This window comes from Hippopotamus amphibius, chromosome 5, assembly GCF_030028045.1.
Source record: "Hippopotamus amphibius kiboko isolate mHipAmp2 chromosome 5, mHipAmp2.hap2, whole genome shotgun sequence".
Classification (NCBI taxonomy): domain Eukaryota; kingdom Metazoa; phylum Chordata; class Mammalia; order Artiodactyla; family Hippopotamidae; genus Hippopotamus; species Hippopotamus amphibius.
In genome coordinates, this window is record NC_080190.1 from 145,859,368 (window position 1) to 145,884,319 (window position 24,952).

General features: G+C 33.7%; 1 protein-coding gene across 3 annotated transcripts in view; it reads right to left on the reverse strand.

The window, feature by feature from the left end:
• Positions 1–24,952, reverse strand: part of NUDCD1 (NudC domain containing 1) — a 99,835-nt gene that overhangs the window by 40,486 nt on the left and 34,397 nt on the right. For 2 of the 3 annotated variants that reach the window (XM_057735828.1, XM_057735830.1), the window contains exons 3-8: positions 21,157–21,342; positions 17,046–17,226; positions 13,997–14,179; positions 9,998–10,202; positions 5,346–5,490; positions 710–835 (exon numbers count right to left, since the gene is read on the reverse strand). In XM_057735828.1, coding sequence (XP_057591811.1) covers positions 710–835; positions 5,346–5,490; positions 9,998–10,202; positions 13,997–14,179; positions 17,046–17,226; positions 21,157–21,342 — 1,026 coding nt within the window. The remainder of the gene's footprint in view (positions 1–709; positions 836–5,345; positions 5,491–9,997; positions 10,203–13,996; positions 14,180–17,045; positions 17,227–21,156; positions 21,343–24,952) is intronic. The other variant, XM_057735829.1, reaches the window with a different exon arrangement.

Genomic DNA, 24,952 nt, shown 5'->3' on the forward strand with positions numbered 1-24,952 from the left:
TTGAGATCCAAGATGTACCTGAAACAATTTTTATTTCTATGATTATCACCAAGAGATCAGACTAAAAATATGTTTTTAAGCACCTATCAGAATCAGAACCTTTGGTAGGTGTTGGGTACACTGTGGTAAGCAAAACGTCATCTCCATGTTTTTAAAGTTATTGTGTTATAGGTTGATGGGGAGGAGAGCACAGCAGATGCAGAAATTAATCATAAGAGTAAGTAATTTTGGTACAAACTTCAATGACACTTTTTTCTACCCTCTAGTCTTATGTCATTCCACCTCATTTGTCTACATAGGTATAATCTAAAAATGCTCATTTTTATAACTCCTTTAAGTATTGTAATATCCAGCCGTTAGTTAAAAAAAAGTTTTTAAGTATCAAAAAAAGTTAGGAAAGGACAGTGAGTGAGAAAAACAGTTAGATATTAAGTTGTCATATATTACTGGCACAACTACATATAAAAAACCTGCACAGGAAAAAAGCCCATTGAAAGATATCAACATGCAGTAGTACCAAATATACAACATTGCTTAACTAGCGCTGATGGTATGAAAAGATAGCCATTTTAGGGAATGAAGAAATTTATGTCATAGCCAGTAACTGCCAATCAAGCTGTCTTTGCAAAATAGTATTTAATCAATAATCATCTGATTTGAATAACTTTTCATTCAAAAATTTTTAGAAATATTATTATTAAGAACTTACCACATGAGTAGTTTTTAATGTACTGCCATCAAATCTGCATAAACTGGAGCTCTCTTCAAAGAAAATATCACATTCTTCTAACTCTTGAGCATTACAAGGAGGTTTATCTTTATCTGGATTTGGATTCTTAGGCAAGAAAAGAAAATAAACAAACAACAAGAGAATGAATTTCTTCATAATTAAAGACGTTAGGATTACTGCAATAATTAAATATTAAATTTCAGACTCATGACCATTAAAAACTTAAACAAAAACAGACACAAAATAATAGAATGATGCAATCAGCAGAAAAAGATATGAAAACAACTATTATAAACATGTTCTATATACTCAAAGATGTAAAGAAAAAACAAACATATTGAGAAATACAGAAGACATAAAAAAGCACTAAACTGAAATTCTAGATATGAAAATTTAATATCTGAAATGGAAAACAAAATAGATGGGATTGACAGCTGATTAGACGTTGTGGAAGAAAAGACAACCAGTGAGTTTATCTAAAATGTAATAGTCTATCTAAAAATGAAGCACAGAGAAGACAAAAAATAACACACACACAAAATATTGAACTGCGGAATAACATCAAATGGTCTAACATATGAATATTTGGAAGGACACAAGAAGAATGAAAAAATTTGAAGAAATAATGGCAATTTTTTTTCAAATTTGATGAAAACTATAATCCTACAAATTAAAGGTCAAAGAACCCCAAGCGTAACAAACATTAAGAAAAAAAATCACAGCAAGTCACATTACAATGAAATTGCTGAAAATGGGAAAAATGAAATTATTCTCTAAGTAATAAAGAGAAATCTTAAAAGTGGTCAGAGGAGGGAAAAATCACATTACAAATAGAGGAACAAAGTTACAAATGACAGCTGACTTCTCATCAGAAAGTACACAAGCCAGAAAACAATGGAGTATACCTGAAGTTCTGAAAGGGGAAAAAAAGAAAACCCTGTCAACAATGACTTACACACTCAACAAAAACAGCTTTAAAAGAAGGAAGACATGTATTTTTGCAGACAAGAAGACACGTATTTTTGCAGACAAACAAAAGCTGCAAGAATTTATCCAGCAGAACTACACTGCAAGAAATGATAAAGGAAGTTCTTCAGCCAGGAAAAAAATGGCACCAGGTGGAAATCGGAATCAATACAAAGAAATGTAAAACAGAAAATGACAAATATTTGGATCAATGTAAGACTTTTTTACCCTGCATTTTTAATCTCTTTAAAAGGAAATTGACTGACTAAAGTTAAAACAATAACATATCATGAAGTTTATAACGCAGAAATAAAATGGCAAAAATAATACAAAGGATGGAGGAACGGAAATATACTGTAAAGTTCTTAAGTTATGAGTTAAGTGATATTTTTGAAGATAGATGGTGATAAGTTGAAGATGTATATTATAAACTCCAGAATCACTAAACACATACACAAATATCCACCCCAAAAAAGCCACAGGTATAGTTAAAAATAAGCCAAATGTAGAGATAAATGGAATCATTAATTTTAATATGTCCCACTGTTTGAATGCAAAAATCACTGTTTGGTCTTATATCTCTCAAAGAGTAAAAAAGGATCACTTAAGTGATATTATACATTCACATGCATATAACAGAAATACAATTTTACAACAACTAATAAACTGTCCACACACCTAGTTTGCCAAAATGCAGTCAATGTTATTGAGAACTTAATGAAAGGACCTGAGAGAGTCTGTGAAACTAAATGTCTGGAAGTTATAGACATTATCAAATCTGTCCATTTTTCAGCTGGCATATGGAGCCAGCTAGCTGTGGTTGCTGCTCCATTCTAAATATCAACAGAAACAATTCTGGTTGTAGTGGCTGGCTGAGAAGGTAATTCTAGAAATTAGCTGGGGCCATTCTGTCACAGTGACTCAAGAAGATATATATATACATCCAGCAGAACAGATGGCACCCTCCCCACTCCTCCCTCCCTTCCCTTTTCAATTACCCACACGTTAGAGATAGGAGGGGAAAAATTAAAAGCTAAGGACTATCAAGGCAGCCAGTACTTAACAGGACAAGATTACAGAGAAAAGGGAATAGCAAGGAGAACCCAAGAGTTTATGCTGCCTTCCTAGAGCTATCTGCTATTTCAAGCTGAGCTAAAAAAGACAAGTGGAAAGCAGTGAATAAAGGGCTAAAAAGCTGAGTTTTTATAATTAGCAAAGTACTTGGAAGACAAAATTAGAGTTCAGGGCCCACACCGGAGGATAAGCCCTGGTGAACATTCCAGACTTAAAGTTGAGATTCATGAAAAGTTCTGCCCTAGGTGTAAGAACAAACAAGTAATAAATCAGCCATGCAAAAAACTGAAATCCAGCATCCAATCAAACCAATCACTAATGGGATTAAGAAAACTGGCAGAAAATTTGGGGGATGCAGCTAATGTAGTATTTAGAAGGAAGTATATAGCATTAAATGCTTTCATTAGAAAAGGAGAAAGGTCAAAAATCAATCATCTAAGCTTTCACCTTCAAAAAAAGAGCAAAGTAAATATAAAGCAACCTAAAGAGAGAAAGTAATAACGTAATAATAGAAATGAATGAAATTGGAAACTGAAAACAAAAAAGGAAAAAATAAAGTCAATTGAAACAGATGCCCAAAATAATCCTGTATCTATTAAAGAAATTCATGGTTTAAAACCTTCAAAAAAGAAAACTCCAATCCTGATCATTTGATCAGCAACTTCTATCAAACATTAAAGAAGATATAATGCCAAGTCTACGCAGTCTCTTCCAGAAATAGAAGACAGAAACACTCCCCTACTCATTTTATGAACTCAGCATTAATCAGATACGAAAAGCAGATAAAGACAGTAAAAAGACAAAACAAAACAAAAACTATGGGCCCCAATATTCCTCACAAACGTAGATGTAAAACTCTTCAATAACATATTAGTAAACCAAGCGAGTAATGGGTAAAAAAGAATAAAGCATCATGACCATCATGATAAATACTGTTAGCATACTAGGGATAGATGGAAGTTTCCTCAAAGTGATAAAAAGAATCCACCATACTTAATGGTGAAAATGCAGTCTTTTCCCCAAGACCATGAATAAGGCAAGAAGAATATCTGCTTTCACTATTCACCATTCCTATTTTTACAGTGGATTAGAGGTTGTAATCAATGCAGTAAGGCAAAAAAAGTATAAAGATTTGAAAAACACAAAACTGCCTCCAGTTAGAGATGACAAGATTCTGTTTTTTATTTTAAAAGTAACAAACACATTAGCGTTCAGGCATGTATAACTTACTCATATATACCAAAGTTCATTTGAAATCATGAAGTTTAAATGGCAGTTAGTAGCAATTATCGACAATCTCAAAACAAACCCCCACTACTATTACTATAATTATATCCCCAGAATCCTATAATAATAAATACTTGCTGAATGAACACAGAGAATGTATGGCTTGTAACAAGAGGGCTATGAAATCAAAGTTCTGTAGCTATACATATGAATTCCAGTGGTTCCTGAAATTTTCCATTATGCTAGAAAATGTGAAACTTGGTTTCTCCATTTTGTTCATGTTTTCTTTTTGTCAGAGACATTTATTTTCAATATTCTAACCTTTCCTTTCTACCTTAGGATGTAACTAACTCTATAGTATAAATACTTCTTTATACAGTCTTCCTCATTGCTATAATTCCAGATGGCAATAAATCAGACATTTTAAATGTGCTGATATAAGTTTTGGTACATGAACATAACTGAAGTTCTGCTGTATTGCTGTATTTGTTCAAATTCTCAACATTATCTTAAATGTTATCACAGTAGGAACAAACCCAACAAAAAACTCCCAGCTGTATCCCTTGTGATATTCTAAGATCACCCAGAAATTTTCAGTGATTACAAGAAGATTATTAGCAAGATAGGATGTAAAATCATAATTTCTGTCCCTGTCAGCATTGGTCAGTCAATTCTTCTAAAGGAGAATATATATACATATATATAGAAAAAAGAAGATATATATAGAGATACAGTTGACACCTGAGCAACATGGGTTTGAACTGGAAGGGTCCACTTAAATTAAAATACATACTACAACTTTAACTTAATGTTTGTGAAGCTCACAAATTTTTAAAAAATGTTTATGACAGGCTGTATAAATGTTAACTATTGTCCTATAAGTAACAAAATATATATATTGAAGGAAAAAAAATACATAGTACAGAAATACATAACTTTCAATTAGTTGAATCTGAAGATGTGGAACAGTGGATACAGAGGACCAACCGTAAAGTTATACTCAGATTTTTGAGTGCACGAGGGTTGGCCCCGTAACCCCTGCATTGTTCAAGCATCAACTATATATCTCTTTTTCTCTCTCTCTAAAAATACAATTATTGAGAGAGCAATATACATACATGCACACCCACCGTATATGTACAACATGCCCACACACGTGTATATATATTCACATAGTGTAAGGAATAAATGCTAGAATTTTAAGCCATATTCAAACACTAGTCAGTAATACCTAATCTGTCTTTTTTATATTAGGAAAAGCAAAATAATGTTTGAAAAACATGGTATAATCCCCACATGTCATAATTCTGTATCCTTGGAAAGTCACACTACTTTTGCAATTGCTTACCAGTTCATCAGAGGTCAAATGCATCAAACGTTCAGCTATTGCAGCACATTGGGCTGAGTCTCTTATAAATTCCCCTTGTTTATCACCAACCACTAGTTCTGGCCATGTCAGTCCTTCATTCTTCTTAATCAAGGAAATCTCCAAGCTAGAAGTTTAAAATGAGAAAAGTAATGTTAAACTAAGCAACTATACAAATTATACAACCAATACCAAACAGAAGAATCTTCCATAGAAGTTACCCCTCTAGTGTCCAGGGGATGTTTTATCAAAAATCCTGTTCATTTTAGTTTTGCGTATGATGGAAAACCTATCATCCAAGGGTAAACAATATAGATTTAACAAACAAGAAAGTACCCCTGGAGTGACTGGAAAGAGACCACTCAGAAAGTACTGTTGCAGTTCAGGTGTTCTGTGTGTTACCAACCTTAAGTAACAGAAATGCAAGCAGCATGAATCTATGAGCTACTTCACTGGGGAATGGGGGTGAGGGGATGGGCACATAAAGTTAACTGGAAAGGGCCTATAATTAAAGGGCCTCTTTGTGTGTGGAGTCAATAAGTACCTTCATTATCACAAACTGGTAGCCATAATATATGATTATTAATCTAAAGATCAGGCAGGTTAAATCAATTTAAAAAAGGCTCCATTAGGGAACCCTAAGATTAAAGACTGATGCAGCAGGAAAGGGAGAGAGAGCTGAGTCAGGGCAGACTGTGGATATAGGATAGGGAGTTGCCATTGTGCCTGCTGACTAGGAAAGGAAATCCAGATAAGCTCGCTGCTGCTATAACACAGAGAAAAGTGGGGTATTGGTAGCTGTTCCACAGCAAAGCAGCCTTTTCCAAGTGCCATCTCTGATACACATGGGCCATACTAACCCATGTCCTGGAACACAACTGCAAGGAAACAATTGCGAGAATATAATAACTATTATCATAATTACCAAATAGAACATGCAACCTTATCAGCTATTCTTTTTCAAGGCTATTATCACCACTTCATGAATTAATTATAGCACTTTAAAATTTCCTAAAACTACTTGTATTTTAAGAGACTATACAAAATATCTTCCTTATGTAATGAGAGTTCCTATCATTAGCATTAAAAACTACCACCACAGTCAATAACGCCCAGACTCAGTTACCTTTTCTAAGGAGAAAGCTAATCTTGAACGACGATGAGGAGGACAAAAGTGATGACGGCAGCTTATGCTTACCTAATGCTCACCACGTGCCAGGTGCTCTCAAGCACATTACACGTTTTAACTCATTTATTGCTCACAACAAACAAAGTAAGTACTATTATCATCTCCACTTTACAAGTAAGAAAAAAAAGCACTGAAAGGTTAAGTAACTTGCCAAGGTCACAAGCTAGTAAAGCAGTCTGGCTCCAAGTCCATGTTCTTCACTACTGCACTATTCTGCCTCTCTGAAAAAATATATGTAAATAACTATTAAAGAACTTGTACCTAGTGACCAGAATATATAAGTACTATTCTTAGTCAGTTGCGACCTAAAGAAGTTAAAAAATTCATACAGTCTCAGTTATAAAGAATTTATGAACCATCATTAAATTGGCATATCTAACCAATGTTACTCTTTTAGCACAAATGCATTTCTACATTTTAAAACTAGAATCACATCCTACCATCCAAGCAAAAAGGAACGCATAGCCCCATACATAATAAACTACAGATTAGTTAACAAATCCTTCCGAAGTTAGAGGGAACATTAACTATTGAAAATGAGATGAATAATATAATCAAGTATAAGAAAATCATGTTTTTAAACCAATGATACCACCTACACATCACTGTAATTATCTTTTGTAACATAAAACAGTAACCAACCACCTCAAATTTAATAGAAAAACAATACCAGTCTATGTTCATGTGTTAAATGCTGAAACTATTTGCAAAAGGTCCAGCTCTTCTCCTAAACCCTGGCTGGGTTACTGCTTGATGACTTATATTTAACAGTATGTTCCATCTGGTTTGCCAATTTACAAATGCTATCCTCAAATCTCACATATACTTGTAGGATATGTTTAAACAGAATATATGGAAATACAAAATATTTTTAAAAGAACCTTCCAGATATTGAATTTTTGAAATAATATATTAAAAACTACAACCAAGTCACCAAATTTCTCCATTAATAAAACGAATTCAGGGTACCTGCTTAATTTAAAGCTTTAAAAAAATTCTCAACTAGATATATTGGGTTGACAAAAAAATTCACTTGGTTTTAAGTAAAAAGACATTTTTCATTTTCACAAAGTTTATTGAACGTATTCACTAACCGAACGAAATTTTGGCCAACTCAATATATTTCTTAGACTCCCAGGATTTAGACTCATATCAAGGACTCACATGGATGGGTCAAAAACTACTAATTAAGAACTACATTTAATAAAAATATCTAATTTTAACCCACTTCTGACAAAATTTGACCATTTTAAAAATTAAGTGCCTAATACCATTCATTAACCATCACTGAATTCAATAATGACTAAGACGATCTAAAATGAAAGAGAGTAATTTTATTAATCCAAATGATTGGGGAATGAAGTATGTGGAGCAACAGATATACAAAGAGAAATGGCAGTTGGAACAGAGGCTTATGGTTTTATAAGACAACCTCTGTTTACCTTTTTTTACATGTTCTTTTTATTGAGGTGTAATTTACAGATGCAACTCATAGATTTGAAGTGCAGAATTTATTGTTTGACAAATGTATACACCTGTATAACACAATGAAGATAATGAAAAACATTCAGAAAGTTCCCATGTGCCTTTTTCCAGTCAATCTGCTTGTACCCTAGAGGTAACCACGGTTCTGATTTATATCACCATAGATTAGTCCTGCCAGTTCTAGAACTCCACATATGTGGAAATGCACAGTGTATACTTTTTTGTCTCCGGCTTCTTTCAGTCCACATAATGTTTCTGAGGTTCATTCATACTGTATTTATCAGTAGTTCACTGTTTTTTATTGCAGAGTAGCATTCCACTGTATGACTATACCATCATATGTGTTAATCCTTTCACCTCTTCATAAACATCTGAGTTATTTCTAGGTTTTGACTTTCAGGAATAAAGTTGCTATGAATATACTCCTATGAAATTTGGGGGGATTTTATTTTTTAACATGTGTTTTCATTTCTTTTGGGTAAACAGCTACACGTGGAATTTCTAGGTTACAAAGTCGGTATATATCTCACTTTTTGCTAAACAGTTCATCAAAGTGATTGTACCATTTTCCACTCCCACCAGCAACGTACAAGTTGTTGGTACTCCACATCCTCACCAACATTAGCTACTATCAATCCTTCTGGTTTTAGCCATGCATTGGCATCTCATTATTGCTTTAATTTGCATTTCCCTAATGATTACTATCATTATGTTTTCACGTGTTTACTAGCCATTCATATATCTTCTATTGTGACATATATCTATTCAAATCATTTGACCATTTTAAAAACTGGGTTACCTTTTTATTATGAATTTGTAGTAGAATTCCCTCATATAGAGAGAATGCAAGTCTACTCTTTGATATGAGTACCAGGAATATTTTTTCTGAGTCCATGGCTTGCCTTTTTGTTACTTTAATCATGTCTTTAGAAGAGAAGAAATTCTCTATTCTGATGAAATCAAATTTATCACGTATTTCTTTAGTATTTTTTGTGTCATGAACACACAATCCACAAAAGACATGAAATGGCTGATTTACATAAGAAAAATATTTATTCTCCACAATTTTCAAAGATATTAATTATTCTACCTGTAAGTATTTATCCTTCATATATATATTCCAACACATGTGAAACTATTTATAATTATAAAAATATATAAATGTACTTATAATTTACATATAAATATAATAAATAAATTATATATATACAGGAAAGTTATTCACTGTAGCAAAAGATTAGAAACAACCTAAATGTCCACAATAAAGGCCCATTTTTTTTAAATGAGGGTGCAATCCAGAGGATAAAAAAATCATTATTTTTTAAGGAAAGACCTCCAAGATTTATTGTTGAGTTAAACAAAGCAAGCTGTATAACTGTGCATGTATGTTAAAAACTTTTTTGTTTAGAAAAGAAAAAAGTATATATGCTCCTTTTTTAACAAAGGAATATGCATAAAACACCTCCAGAAAGGAAACTATTAACAGAGATTGTGGGGAGTGAAGGGATGGGTGACTGGAGGGCTTGGGTAAGAGGGAGATTTCTAACTGTGTGCTCTTTTACAGATCTTAAATGTTAAAGCATAGGACTGTGTTATCTAGTTAGCAAATTAAAGTTAACAGAAAAAATTTTCTATTAAAACATTTAAAAAGTGCAAATTTAAATAAATAACCCTTTTCACCTATTTGTTATTATTTTTGTTATTGTATTCAGAGCTGGTAATGAAAAGCACTGCAATATAATGCAAACAATAACTATACTAGTATCAAGAACTCTTAACTACAGTGGTGCTCTTTGACATAATAATTCCCTTTTTAATCTATGTTAAGAAAAATAATCAGTAATACGGATGGACCTATTTTAGTATTCCCCTATGATGTAACCACTGCAGAAAGGATAAAAAGAAAAAAGTAAAATAATAAAAAATAAAATTTCAAATATAAATAAAACTATAAAAATACCTATTATTCTCTTTAATTATCCATGTACTGCTTTCATGATCAATAGATGAATAGAGATTTCCTTCCAAAAACCTCTGACCCTTCAGCACAACGTTGACATGATCAGGCAAAAACTGTACTTGAATGGCTTCCTTAGTACAGTCTTCTGGAAGCGGTACTGTTACTGTCAAATCATCTTCAGTCTGTTGCCAGTAATACAGAGCTTCTTTCGGGAAAAGAAAAATGCATTACGTAGTAAAAAATTCAGAGACTGGAACATAACATACAAATTCAGAGACCAGAACATACAAAAGAACACCTATCTTAGCATATTTTCCAGTGATCTTCTCACAAAAAAGTAATTATGAACAAACACATATAGATCTCCTTGGGGAATTTTCACTCAAAGTGTTGTAGTAATTGCACTTGACATTTCCCTGTCCCAGGCTTACCTAATGCTCTAGGAGACACACATTCATAAAATACAAATCACAGCAACTCTTGGATCCCCATTCCTTCTCTCCCTGCCTCCAAATATCCCTACTTCTCCCTCTTCCTCTTACACACACACACACACACACACACAGTGGATTCTGAGTTCAAAAGAAACCAAATATGTCATAAACCCAACCTGAAACTTTCACCACAGCCTTGATTTGCCAATGCTGGGGCAATGTGGTAACTCTGTGATACAGGAGACTACTATTATTTGGTGGGATACACATGCACACAAAAATAAAAGCCATATTTTCCTTATAAAGGTATTGATTACTCTACCTCACAACATGAAAGCAATTTCACAGCAAATTCAAGGGCTGTCAGTATACTGTCTAAGTTTTCAATAAAAGAATCCTCCCATCACCTTCTTCCCTATCTCCTTGTCCGGTCTCCTAAAAAGCTATCTACTAAACACTTTTAGATCCATAATACTATAACCATAGAAGTAAGAAAATCAGGCTTAAATGCAAAATGAATAAATATTTGCTTAATGGCATCCATAAACATTAATCTGTCCACCCAGTCATCAGAAAGAAATATAACACAGCTGTTAGGAACTGGTGCTCCAGAGTTGGCTAGTCCTGGGTCTGAATGCTGGTTCAACCATTTAATAATTCTGGTACACAACTGTACCTCTAATCCTCTTTTTCCTAATCTGTAAAACAGGTTAACAGAATATTACATACCTCTTAGGACTGACTGTAGACATTTAAATGAGTTAATGCATATAAAACATTTAATAGCAATTCTGCTATCTAAATATATTATAAACTCTCATTAAATGTGGGTTGTTATTCTTTTTATTTTTGTGTGGTTTTATGTAAAAAACTTGGGGGGTACTTGATATGTTGAAAGTATAGTGTAAGCATGGTGTATCTTCTGGAAGGGTCACTTTTATCTGACGTTAAAATTTTTCTTCTAACAAATACGATAACACAGAAATAAATATAAAATATGCGTGAATTTTTAGGATAAAATTGTTACCTCAGGGTAATTTCTAACCTGCATCACATTCCTTTAAGAAGCCTCTCAGATCCTCTATCTTTTGCCTTTATAAGTACTTCTTAATAAAAACTTACTGAAAAAGCTTGAAATATAGCTTAAAAGACATACTATAAGCTAAGGTAAGTAATCCGTTTTACTCATCTCTCATCTCCCACAAATGTTAATAAGGCAGTTTATACACAATAATCATGCAATAAATAACTTCTGCCAGATATGGGGATAGGAGATGTCTGCAAAACCACATGAGCTTTTAGTATAAATTAAGGCCATGGACATAGACTAAAGGGAAAGCCAGAAGTTTTTAAATCCTCTCTCCACCAAAACAACATAAACACCTAAATAATTTTTCCATTGTTGGTTGCTTTGAGTACCTTTCTATATCTCTAGAGATTGTGTTAGGTCTTTAAAAGAAAATATCATTATTTAAATGTCATGACAATATCAAATAGGTAATAGATATCAGTCTTCTTGAGGTTTATAGAAAATGAAACCAGTATATATACTCAAAAGAGTGCTTAAAAGAATGCTAATTAACAAACTATCCATAATTTTTAAAAATTACAACAATTTTCCTTTCTTATTGTGAAAGCCCAATGATAAAATAAATACAGAAGAAACTTTCCAAGAGAAACTGGGTACAAAAATTCACTAAGGGCTATTTATCAGAAGGAAAACAGAAAATGGAAGGGACTTGCAGTTTACACTAAAAGGGAAGATCGAATTCAGGAGGAATTCAAAATACAGTGTGAGCTGTTAACAAAAGAAACACTGGATTAGTGGCTAGTGATTAAAACACATGATGTGTCCCACCTCGGCTGCAAATCTGTCTTGGAACCACATGGTACTAGCTACTAGGCAGACTGGCTCCAAGGATTAAAGCAGTCCTTTCATTCCTCCACAACTGCTCACCAAAGGAGTTCTAAAAGTTAAAGGGCATGTGGTCTAGAGATATGAATAGCTGCTCTGGCAAAGCTCTAGGAGAGTTTAACATTATAATTAAGACAGGATAGTAAAATTTACTCAGAAAGGGATCTTACATAAAACATCACAAGAGGCTAAATAAAAGGCCACCAAGCACAACCCTTACACTCAGATGTGTACATATTTATAAACCTGGAGAAAATATTTTCAAATATTTATTATATACTCAAATATTATGTTACATATAAATTAAGTATAAATTGAGTGTAAATTAACTTATATTACATATAAATTAAGTATTAAGTAAATTACATATAAAAGGATTCATTTTTAAGCTATATAAGTATATAAAATATATACACTATACTATAAAACATATATAATATAGAAAAATATAACATATACACTATATCATAAAAATAGTGAAACATTTTTATTTTAAATAATTAAGTTGTTAAAGTAATACAAAGGATAGATTCAAAGAGTTATATATATAACTGTTAAATATTTTGAAAATCTCTGTTAAGTAAAATATACTATTCTCTGGTTATAAATATCAGAAATATGAACAGTAATGGTTATAGAGAAATGTTCTCTTGAATATTTTTTAAAAGAATATGTACTCTTGGAACTTCCTAGGTGGTGCAGTGGTTAAGAATCTGCCTGCCAATGCAGGGGACATGGGTTCCATCCCTGCTCCAGGAAGATCTCACATGCCGCAGAGCCACTAAGCCCGTGCGCCACAACTATTGAACCTGCACTTTAGAGCCCGTGAGCCACAACTATTGAGCCCATATGCTGCAACTACTGAAGCCCACACGCCTAGAGCCCATGCTCCGCAACAAAAGAAGTCACAGCAATGAGGAGCCCACGCACCACAATGAAGACTAGCCCCCACTCACTGCAACTAAAAGAAAGCCCAGGCACAGCAAAAAAGACCCAACACAGCTGATGGATGGATGGATGGATGGATGGATGGATGGATGGATGGATGGAAGGAAGGAAGGAAGGAAGGAAGGAAGGAAGGAAGGAAGGAAGGAAGGAAGGAAGGAAGGATATGTACTTTTTGTATATAAATATAAATTTCTCCTGAAAGACCTTTTTACTCTTTTCATTCTAAAACATTACCTTTATTCATTCATTCATGCGTGCATTCAACAGAGAAAACTCAGTCAGTGATTCTATCCCCAAGGAACTTTCAGTTCGGTGTGAAAGGTAAGAACATGTAATTAGTATACCTATAATGGACAGATAGCTTATTTTTAAAAATTATTATATACAATATTAATATGCTAGATTTTCCAACACCAACAACAAATAGACATTAGTATTTGTTTATTCATTCAGTAAGTATTTACTAAATACCTAATCAGGTAAGATTTTTAAAAACATTTTTGGTAGCTACAAAAGTATTAAATTAAACCAGCTCACACTACTTAGGTGGTATATTATATAAAAGACTATTCTGGGAAATATAAAGGAAAACAAAGAAAAATTAAGCATCTATCTTGACCTGGTAAAACTTATAACCTAGCTGGAAGGACAAATGAAATATATTTTACACAGGAGCTCTACGGAGTTTCAAAGTAAAATTACCTTTGATTTTCTCTGATATGTCTTCATCCTTACTTTCTTCAAGATCTTGACCAACCTGAACAAATGTAAAGGACTTGTAGGAGACAATCATTAGACCATTCCCATCAGGCTCAAGAGCGGCATAATGTGGCACTGACTTTCCATGGAGAATATTATGCTTAGTCATTTCATATTTTTGATTATCTGTAAGAAAATAAAGCATTTTAGAACAAAAAAATTACAAATAAAAAACTATATAATAAAAATATTTGAAAATATTTGTATATTAATTCTAATTTAAATTAAATATTTTAAATGTACCATTAAAAAGTACACTATTAAACACCTTTTTAAAAAAGGATAAAAAAATTTGCAACAATATTCTGTAAATAAATCCCTATTTTAAAATACTGGGTCTGATAAAATTTGTTCTAGTTTGTAGTGCCCAATGTGGTAGCCACTGGCGACACAGCAGCTATTTAACTAAAATTAAGTAAAATTTGAAATTCAATTCCTCAGTCATGCCAGCCACACTTAAAAAGTGCTCAAAAGCCACACATGGCTAGCTGCTACCACACTGAGTGCCTCACAAATAAACATGTCCATTTTAGAAAAATTTCTATTGGACAGCAGTGCTCTAAATCATAAAAGTGACTTACTTACCTGAAACATCAACCTCTGAAAAATCTACCTGTTCCTTGACTATAGCCTGTCTACTTTCTCAGCCAGTAAATGACAAGTGTCTTCTGAAAAGAGCCACAAATTGATGGTAATGGAAAAAGTATGGTGTGGACTATTTTTCTGCCCCTTCTAGGTACTGATAAGGGGTTTTCTTAAAATGAAATATGTTTATGGTAGAAATGATTTTTATACACATCCAGATATAGATCTATCTGCCTACTATAATCAAATACAAATAATTGTACTTAGAATTTTTAAGATAAAGAACAATTAACTGTATTCTGAAAGTTTCTGGTAAACTGACTGAATTTATTCTATGAAAATAAGGACTTTTTTTTTTTTTTTGCTTTAAAAAGTATCCCACATTTCAGTTGAGTCCATACTTTACTTATGTTGTTACCTTGGGTAACAAATTTTTATTACAGTGGGTAGTGCTTGTAAGCTTCACACTGAGTAGTCAAAAATCGTAACTCAATGTCATGAGTTACACATAATAACACACATACATACATAATAATACAATCTGTTCTAAAACATCTGTCATTGTTTTTCCTCTAAATCCTCACCTACATTCACTTCATACATATTTAAGAACAGACTTTTCATTTCATGAATGAAGTAAAAACTCCTATTTTTCCTCCACAGGTACATGCATGGCAAAGAATCCTACCTGCCTCTAAAGACTCAAACTTTGACACTGTATATTTTATAGGATGGTTTTTCTCAACATGTGTGGGACAGAATATAGTAGGTCTCAAGTGAATTCCATGGCTAAATGGGTTGGGAGATGCTGGGTCAAAATTAAATTTTTTTTTACTAAAAATTGCTAGAAACTTGAATATGCTTAATGTGAAATGGGGATACTGTATGGTCAAACTTACTTGACCATAAAATATAATTTATCAAATGTTCTACTCAACACAGTTTAGAAATAAAACACTGCTCTGTTATGTTCATGGAAAATAAAAAGTAACACAATTATATTAGTAATTCGAAGACAAAAGGAACTGAGATATTAAGAAAAGAACGTTAAAGTGAAGCACAGAAAGAATGTTTCTACAATTACAATAATTAAAATTATTTGGGGAGAAAAAAGAAAGGTGAGTCTAAATATAACTGTCTAGGGACTTCCCTGGTGGTCCAGTGGTAAAGAATCCATCCTGCAATGCAGGGGACGCGGGTTCAATCCCTTAGTTAGGGAATTAAGATCCCACATGCTGTGGGGCAAGTAAGCCCACGCGCCACAACTACTGAGCCTGTGTGCCTCAACTAGAGAGCCCACGGGCCTCAAACTACAGACCCATGCACCCTGGAGCCCGTGCACCACAACTAGAGAAGAGAAAATCCCCACGCCACAACTAGAGAGAAGCCCGCGCACCACAATGAAGATCCTGCGTGCCACAACCAACACCCAACACAGCCAAAAATAAATAAATAAATAAATAAATAAATAAAACTGTTCAGTTGAGTTAAAGAAACAAAGATGAAGAGAATGGAGGTGACGGAGCTAGATCAGAGTGACACTGTGCTCTGTGGACTGAGCTAAAGCTATCATAGAACCAAGAGTCTTAGAGAAGAGGAGGAAGAACATACATGATGATTTCTCCTGTAAGATGTTGAGTTATGCACCTTAATTAAAAACTCAAAGCTTTTATTTATCTAAAACAGGGATTTGCAAACTATGACCTGTGAACCAAAGGATGAATTTTATATTTTTAAATGGTTCAAAAATAAATAAATAAAATCAAAAGAATATTTAAATACATGTAAAAATTATATCAAATTCAAATGTCAGTGTTCATAAACACTGGAATACAGATATACTCATTCATTTATGCATTCACCTACAGCTGCTTTTGCACCACAACATCACAGTTGAGTAGTTTTGATATTGTCATATGGTTACCATCTAGCCCTTTAGAGAAAGTTTCCAACACCTAATCTAAAGTTTTAAGTTCCTGTGTTCCTCCAGAGATAAAACTATAATACTGCGAAGAACACATTACATTAAATATTTCAAAGAACAAATCTTGTGTGCATATGTGTGTGTGTGTGTATATATACACACACATATACTTTTGTATATATTAAACATATACTTTTGTATATTTTAAAAATATACACTTTAAATTCTTCCAAAATTATATAATTGTGTCCTTTTACACAAAAAGGTATATCTGACTGTGGAAGCACATTATTATTTTTTTTTATAATCCATACCTAAGGAGAAATTATCTATAAATATTCACTCCACTGGGTGGCAGGTACTAGAATCATAACACAATGCCTAAGAAAAAGTAAACTGCATTTACAGGAACAGCTTTGCATTTCAAAACCTACTAAATTACGGCAACCACGACAGAGAGATCAGATTTTTGCTATGTTTTACCTTTATTTTTCTTACTAACAGTGACCCACTCCAAGGAAACAAAGAAACCACTTCCTTTCATATCCAATTCTTCTTTCTCTATTCGAAGAAGTAGGGCAGCTATTGAATGTTCTTCAGTTTTCAGCAGTGAGATACTGTGAATTATGATAAAAGGATTGCCAAGCTCTTCATTAAACATAATCTACAAAAAAGAAGAAAGATGACACTCACAAAAGTGTATTACATGAATGCATACAGCACAGAGGAAATACACAGAATTCTGACACTCCAACAAATAACTTGGATACTATTTACTACAAGGATACAAAAATGAAAAAAGCCCTTAAATAAAGCTTACAAGTTTAAATCATATTGCTTGAAGAAAGAACTTTTAGAGAGTATCTCTTTAACAGAGAAAACTGATCAGTACTCTTAGCTTAAAAGCAAAGAAAACAATAGGGCATCCAAACAGCATCTAAAGGAGAAAGGGAATTAAAAGCAATCTTCTAGAAAAGAACTGTCAAGTGAAAAGAGTACTCTGTACAAAGGACATGAGCAGGTCAATATTCATTACTGCATCTCTTCCCCTGTCTCATATCTCATTTATTTCTGCTTTCTTCCTCTTAGTTTCTGAATACCATTCGTACGTGTTTGTGCATGCGTGTGTGTGTATGCTTTTTTTCCTATTGTTTTTGGTTTGGTTTGGTTTGTTTTTGTTTGTTTTCTGGAAATTTACAAAGGTAACAGTAATAGGAGCTGAAGAACAAATCACAAAAACTTTCTTATTCTTCAAAAACAAAAGAGCCCATTTACATTTAAAAGGTATAACTCTACCAACTCTATTTAAATACTGAAGTTTCTTTTTAAAAAGCAAATTAAGGGCTTCCTAGGTGGCCCAGTGGTTGAGAATGGGACACGGATTTGACCCCTGCTCCAGGAAGATCCCACATGTCTCAGAGCAACTAAGCCTGTGCGCCACAACTATGGAGCCTGTGCTTTAGAGCCCATGAGCCACAACTATTGAGCCCATGTGCTGCAACTACTGAAGCCCACATGCCTAGAGCCCATACTCCACAACAAGAGAAGCCACGGCAATGAGGAGCCCGCGCACCACAATGAAGAGTAGCCCCCACTCACCACAACTAAAAAGAAAGCCCGCGCACAGTAAAAAAGACCCAACACAGCCAATAAAATAAATTAATTTAAAAAAAAGGCAAATTAAGGCATTATGCAAAGACACAAAATCTTATCAAATTCTTTTTATACCACAAACACATAATCTAAAAGACTATTACATTTTTATTAAATACCAAATAGGAGAGGTTTTAAGACTGATTTCTAAACAAGCTTTTCAAATAAGTGAAAAAAAATAGTTGAATACAAATCTAACTGAAAAATAAAAATTAGCTTTTTTACTCTTTTTAAACCTGTATCTGGAATCCCTTCATATCAGCTCCTACCTGAAAACCTTATAAAGAAAACTGTGCTTTACCCCAATGTTCACAGCAACACTATTTACAATAGCCAAGACAGACAGGGAAGCAACTGAAATGCCTATCGATGGATGAGTGGATAAAGAAGATGTAGCATATATGCAATGGAATACTACTTCGCCATAAAAAAGAATGAAATAATGTCATCTGCAGCAACATGGATAGACCTAGAGATTATCACATTAAGTCAGACAAAGACAAATATCATATGATATCACCTATATGTGGAATCTAAAAGATGATATAAATGAACTTATTTACAAACCAGAAACAGACTCAGACACAGAAAACAAACATGGTTACCAAAAGGGAAGGGGGAAGAGGGATAAATTAGGAGTTTGGGATTAGCAAATACAAACTACTATATATAAAATAGATAAACAAGATCCTACTGTATAGCATAGGGAACATATTCAATATCTTGTAATAAACTATAGTGGAAAAGAATATGAAAAATATACATATGTAGAACTGAATCACTTTGCTGTACACCAGAAACTAACAAAACACTGTAAATTCACTACACTTCAATGAAAAAAAGAAAAAGAAAAGTGTGCTTTAATGTCATCATTTTCCCTTTGTGTTTAAGCAACTCTGCCAAAATTATCTGAATAGTAGTCCTTAAGAATCCATTCTAAAGTCTTCCATAAGCAGGGAGAAAAAAAAAACCCTCAAATACTCAAAAGAGAGATGACAGACACATTTTTTGTTGGTTAACTGGATGTTGCTTTCGTTTGGGGGACAAGAAATAAAAAGCTAGCAAGGAAAAATGGTAAGTTTTTGCCAAATACAAGTTTACTATTTCCTCCTCTTCTCTCTCTCTTATGTGAGTGAAAGGGACTGGAATGAGACTAGAGGAGTCTGGATGTCTGGACTTTTAAAAAGTTCTTAGGCTGACGTTTCCAGTTTTCTGAACAAGCCTAGCAAATCAACTGTGATACTGTTGATACATACCACTCCCATCACATTAGAGGCCACACATTTGGAAACAGGCCGTCTTCCTTGCCTTCTTTTATTTCTTTTTCTACCTTTGAGTCATCACCACCACGCTTGCTGGGCCCCCTTAGGCCCGACCATGCCCCATCACTCTGATCTTTAGCTTCCTCTCTTACACCAATTCCCCCAAAGTTCCAAAGCTCTACTGAGTTATTTCTTCCAAAATGACCAATATCCCACAGTATCCCTCCCACCTCAGTTAATGCCCAAATCCCATCCCTGTCCCACCCCCCCCACCTCCCCGGAGAGTGATTTCATTATGACAGTACATATACTGAAGAGCACCTGGAATAAATTAAAATTTTTAATTTATTAAAAAATATTATTGAAGGTCTAATATGTGCCATGGAGATATACAGAGCAGAAATCAAATGAAATATAAACCCATATGAATTTCCGTCTAGTGGAATATGTGGGGTTATTTTTAATCTGAAGGTGAACAAGGTCAGTGTGTTTCTTTCTATTGAAAACCAACAGAATCCACACAACCTGATAACAGATAAATTGTCATTCATAACTCTCCTGCCCATCAGTCTTCAAATTCCTTCCAACTGTTTCAATGTGCTATATACCACAGTGCCTCAGCAAAAAAAAGAAAAAAAAGTTATTACTGGAAGCCAGAACAGAAAATGTCACAATGTCCAATGACTATTTGAAACTGTGACTGCAAAGGCCTCCTATAAACAGGCTATTGTTGTTCTGATAATTTACTGTATTTTGTTTAGTTTTTTGAACATACTACAATTTGGTAGTATAGCATTTGGTATAACTTAATAAGAAAGGTAAACCACTAAGGCCTTCTTGGTTTTTCTCAAATAATTAAAGCCTGGTCTTTGTAGGCATCTGTTGGTCTGATAAAAATATTTTATAAGAAGTAAAATATTAAATTCATATCTCCTTAGCTACCCAGAACTAAAGGCCACCTGCTAAGATTTAGACAGTAGCAATATCACATTACACTTATTAGCACATCTCAGTGTCATTCTCATCTACCTTCAAAAACTGTGGCTCTAGAGAAATTAATTCTACATTTATTACTATTAAAATCCTAACCTGCCCTTCAGATTACATTGTTAAGTCTGTTACATTGTTTTTAAAACACAAGTAAAAATAGCATCTTGGAGACTGGTACAGTGCTACAGTATATTTTTCTAAGTAGGGAATACTCTGGTAAAGTTACTATTTGACCAGTTTAAACATAGCAGACAGTTAACAAAGTGGTGCAGCAGAAGTGCGCTGGGCCCATAAATATACTAGAAAATAAAACAAGAGTAGAGAGAAAAGACACGCCAATGTAATTTTCTGGCCAACTCTTCAAAAAGAAGAAGGTGGCAACATTAATGCTCAGTGTACTGCTATACACTTATAAAGCACTCATCAGGTAATTGTTGAAAAACAAATGCAATTCTTGACAATTGCACTCACCCCAGATCAAAACAGGAATAGCTAACATAGCAGTTTCATAAAAGGTATACATTTTATAATTTAACTTAAAAGATACCCAAAACATTATATATCATAAAAATCAAAAGATCACATGTAAACTATCTCTAAAAAAGTGTTATTTCAAAATCATTAAGATCTAATTTGCATACACTTTCCAGACTTTACATAAGTCAAAAAAAAAAAAAAAAAAACCTCACCTCCCATTTTTCAGAAGCGCTATTTCCACGTTCACCTGTTCCAATGAGATACAATCTTCCAGTTCCATCTGACAAAGTAACCCAGGTAGAAGATGTGAAATGGATGGATGCGCAAAGGCGATTGTCACATGCTGTCAAATCGGTAGGAAGTCGAAACACCTCTCGTGGTTTTCCTAAGGCAGTGTCCTAAAAGGAAGTGGAACATTATAAATAAATCCCTCCCTCTCCTTGACCCGTACACATAGAGAATAAATATCTTCAGTGCACTGGCTACACTCCCCTTGGAGAGTAGGTGCCTAACTCCCCTGCCTTTGAGTATGAGCTGTCCCACTGAGTCACTTCTAAGAAACGGAAGTGATGGTATGTGACTTTTCGGACTAGGTCATAAAAGACTTGACACCTTCCATCTTGCTCTTTCTCTTGGATTGCACATGGCCGACCCACATGAGGAGGCGCTGAGGGCTCCTGACAATAACCAGCACCCTGTGAGTGAACCATTTCTGGAGTGTACCCTTTAGCTCTAGTCAGGCTCAGATCACTGAAGTCTTAGCCGACATCTTGGCTACATTCTCTTGAGAAACCTTGAAACAGAACCACCCAGCTATACCACTCTCTGATTTCTCACCAAAACTGTAAGATGACAGTTATTGTTTCAAGTTACTAAGCTCCGAAGTAAGTTGTTACATAGCAATAGATAACTAATTCAATGCAGTAATCTAGTCTTCATTCTTAAGTTTAAAATTAACGATCACTATTTTTAACAATTTGAAATACCACATCATGTTCTTAAATGCCTCCACGGACATTCCTATGGTATGAAAATGCTACACTATGCTATTAACAACTTGGGATTTTGTTGACACATTTTTATTGTGTATATGTCCTTACAATATGGATTACATCATTAAAATGTTTTAAAGAAAATATATAAAAAGGGCTACAACTCAGAAACTTCCTCTCACTGTACTCAATTCAATTAATTTTTATTGTTTTAGTTTTTAGTAAGTTTTCCTGCAGTACAAAAATAATCCTTGATTCATGTATTTCATCCCCTGCTCCTAGAACTGTTTAGATCAATATATGTATACATTAATAAAATTTAACTATGTCCTTATTAGCCTCAAGTTTTTCAGTGATCCACTGTTTCTTTCTAAACCATGCGATTTTGTCTTCTTTAAAATGTCACCGTTCCCCCTTTTCGTACTCATATTTTACTGATTTACATAATATTGCATTAAATGAAAATGTAATGACAAACACAGCTGGCATAAAGTTTTTAGAATGACAAAATCTAAGTATCAGTGATGTAAAACTCAACTAGCAGAAACAGAATTATAACAGCATAGTACTGAGTAACTTACTAGCAATAAATATTAATCTTACCATGATCTTCAGTCAGCATGTTATTCAAAGAGAATAGAAAATATCAGTTAATTCAGTCAGTTAAGTGAAGGTCAAGTAAGAGAAATTTTACTGCAGGCTGATGTCTATGTAGGCATTTAGAACATGATGTGGTATTTCCAATTATTGTGAAAGAAATGGACTAGTCAACAAATAATAGTGAAACACTAGGGATCTCTGGGAAAAAAATTACACAAAAATATTCCTCATTCCAGATAGATTAATAACCTGTTTCAAGGGAAAAGTAAAATAGCTTAGTCAGAAGAGTAATAATGTTTTAATAATCTCAGGGTGGAGAAAGCCATCCTATGAGTAAATAAAAGACATATACCAGATAGGGAGAGAAATACTTGCCACAAATATAGCACAGTACTAACATCTATAACGTACAAAATACCCTTAAAACTTAACAAGAAAGAAAAGGTTATCAAAAAAATTTTAACAGGAAAAGAATATGAACAGGAAAACTATGGTTTTGTGTTTTTTTTTAAAAAAGGCCAAAATGTTCAAATTCATTAGTAAGAAAAACCACATGATTAAAATAATAAGATACCTCCATTACCCAGGAAAACAAAACAAAACAAAACAAAAAAAACAATCTTACACTGTTATTGTCTATTCTTCACTAAGGTGCCCTGTTGGTAAGAACAGAAATAAGTACAGGCTTTTCAGCAATGATTATAAACCAAATTTTATGATGTGTTATATACCCTTTAATACAATTCCACCTCTAGGAATTTATAACAATACTTGCCCATGTATACTAAGATCCACATAACAAGAATGTTTATTTTAATGATGAAAATGAAAAACTGTGCCAATAAAAACTAGGATACAACCTAGCTGTTTAATGAGTAAGTAAGACTGAGTAAGAGAATACCAGCCCGTGACATCCCAGTGCTAGCCTGGTAGTATCAGCTAGGACTTGGTTTTGCTATGAGCTGGTGACAGTAACAGCTATGTTCTCCTGATGAACATAAACAATTTCACAGAACATAATCATCAGACGAGGCCACTGTATGACCTCCGTCACCATGACAGAACAAGACAAAAACAGCATCACTCTGTAATGGTATCTGAACACACATAAAACATGAACATTGTCAAAGCCACAAACAGGACCCTAATCCATGCCAATATTACTAACCACAGCTTAAGCTTCCGTCCAGTCTTCTTCCTCCTTCTGGATAAGACTTATTAAGATACCCATAATGGAATTATCCAGCTTCCTAACAGTATCCAATCCAGAGCTAAGCCCCAGTTTCTTAAATCCTCCCCCAAAATCATCTAATATAAACGCAATCCTACAGTAAGTCCCTTCTACCATCTTCTTACTGAGACACCCTATGGTTCCCCATGGTATGCATTCTCCTCTGCTGCAAAAAGTAATAAATCCAATGTGTTCAACTAAAGATGTGTACCTGGCATCTCTGTCTGGAGAGCACTTGCAAAGGAATGGTTAACTACGGAATAACTATTCTTTGGAATACCAAATAACTGTTAAACATACTGAAGTAGATTTATAATACACTGAAAAGATCTCCTGTAAAAAAAAAGATGCAGAACGTATAAATCCATATATGCTGAAAGAAACATTGAGATATGTTTGTCCACAGAGTCAGCTGTAGACAGATAGGTACTATTCTGTTAACAGCATTTACTATTAGAAAGGAAAATGAAATCAAAGTGGGACTGGTGGTAGGCGAGATTGGGGGTAAAGGGTAACTTTCCATTACTGCTTCAAATACACTGCTTGACTTTTCTTTTTAAACATTGAATAATCTATGTGTGATATATATAATTAAAGGATATGAACAAGATAAAATGGAACTTCTTCCTCAAAATAGTTGTTTCAAAGTAAAAGTTTCAGTGGTCTCCCCACTACATACCCTTCACTACATCTAACCTAGGGAACCATTATTAGGAAGCTACCATTCTTCATTTCATACTCAAAAATAAAGGTTGTTTTAAGGCATTTTCTTTTAAATACAAGGTTCCACATACCTGAGACGGCTAGGCATCTAGTTATCAGATAAGAGTGCAATATCCAAGAGAATGATTAAGATATCCAAGTATATAAATGTGAAGCCAAAATTAAATTAAAATGCAAAGAAAAGCACACAGTATCTCAAAATTAAATGATAGTTTATGTGAAAAAACCTAAATGTTCCTGATTTTTAAAACCCAATTTTCAGAGTACATTTTAATTTTAAATGGACTGTATGCAATAAAATACTTTCTTTTGCAAATGAGAGTACTAAATTATTTCTGAATAATCTCCATTAACACTTTTACAGTGTCCTAACAATAAAGCTTTATGTAATTAGCATCTATAATGTCCTGGTGCCACCCAATCATTTTCTTCTTCCACTCAAAAAAAGTTAATGTAATTATG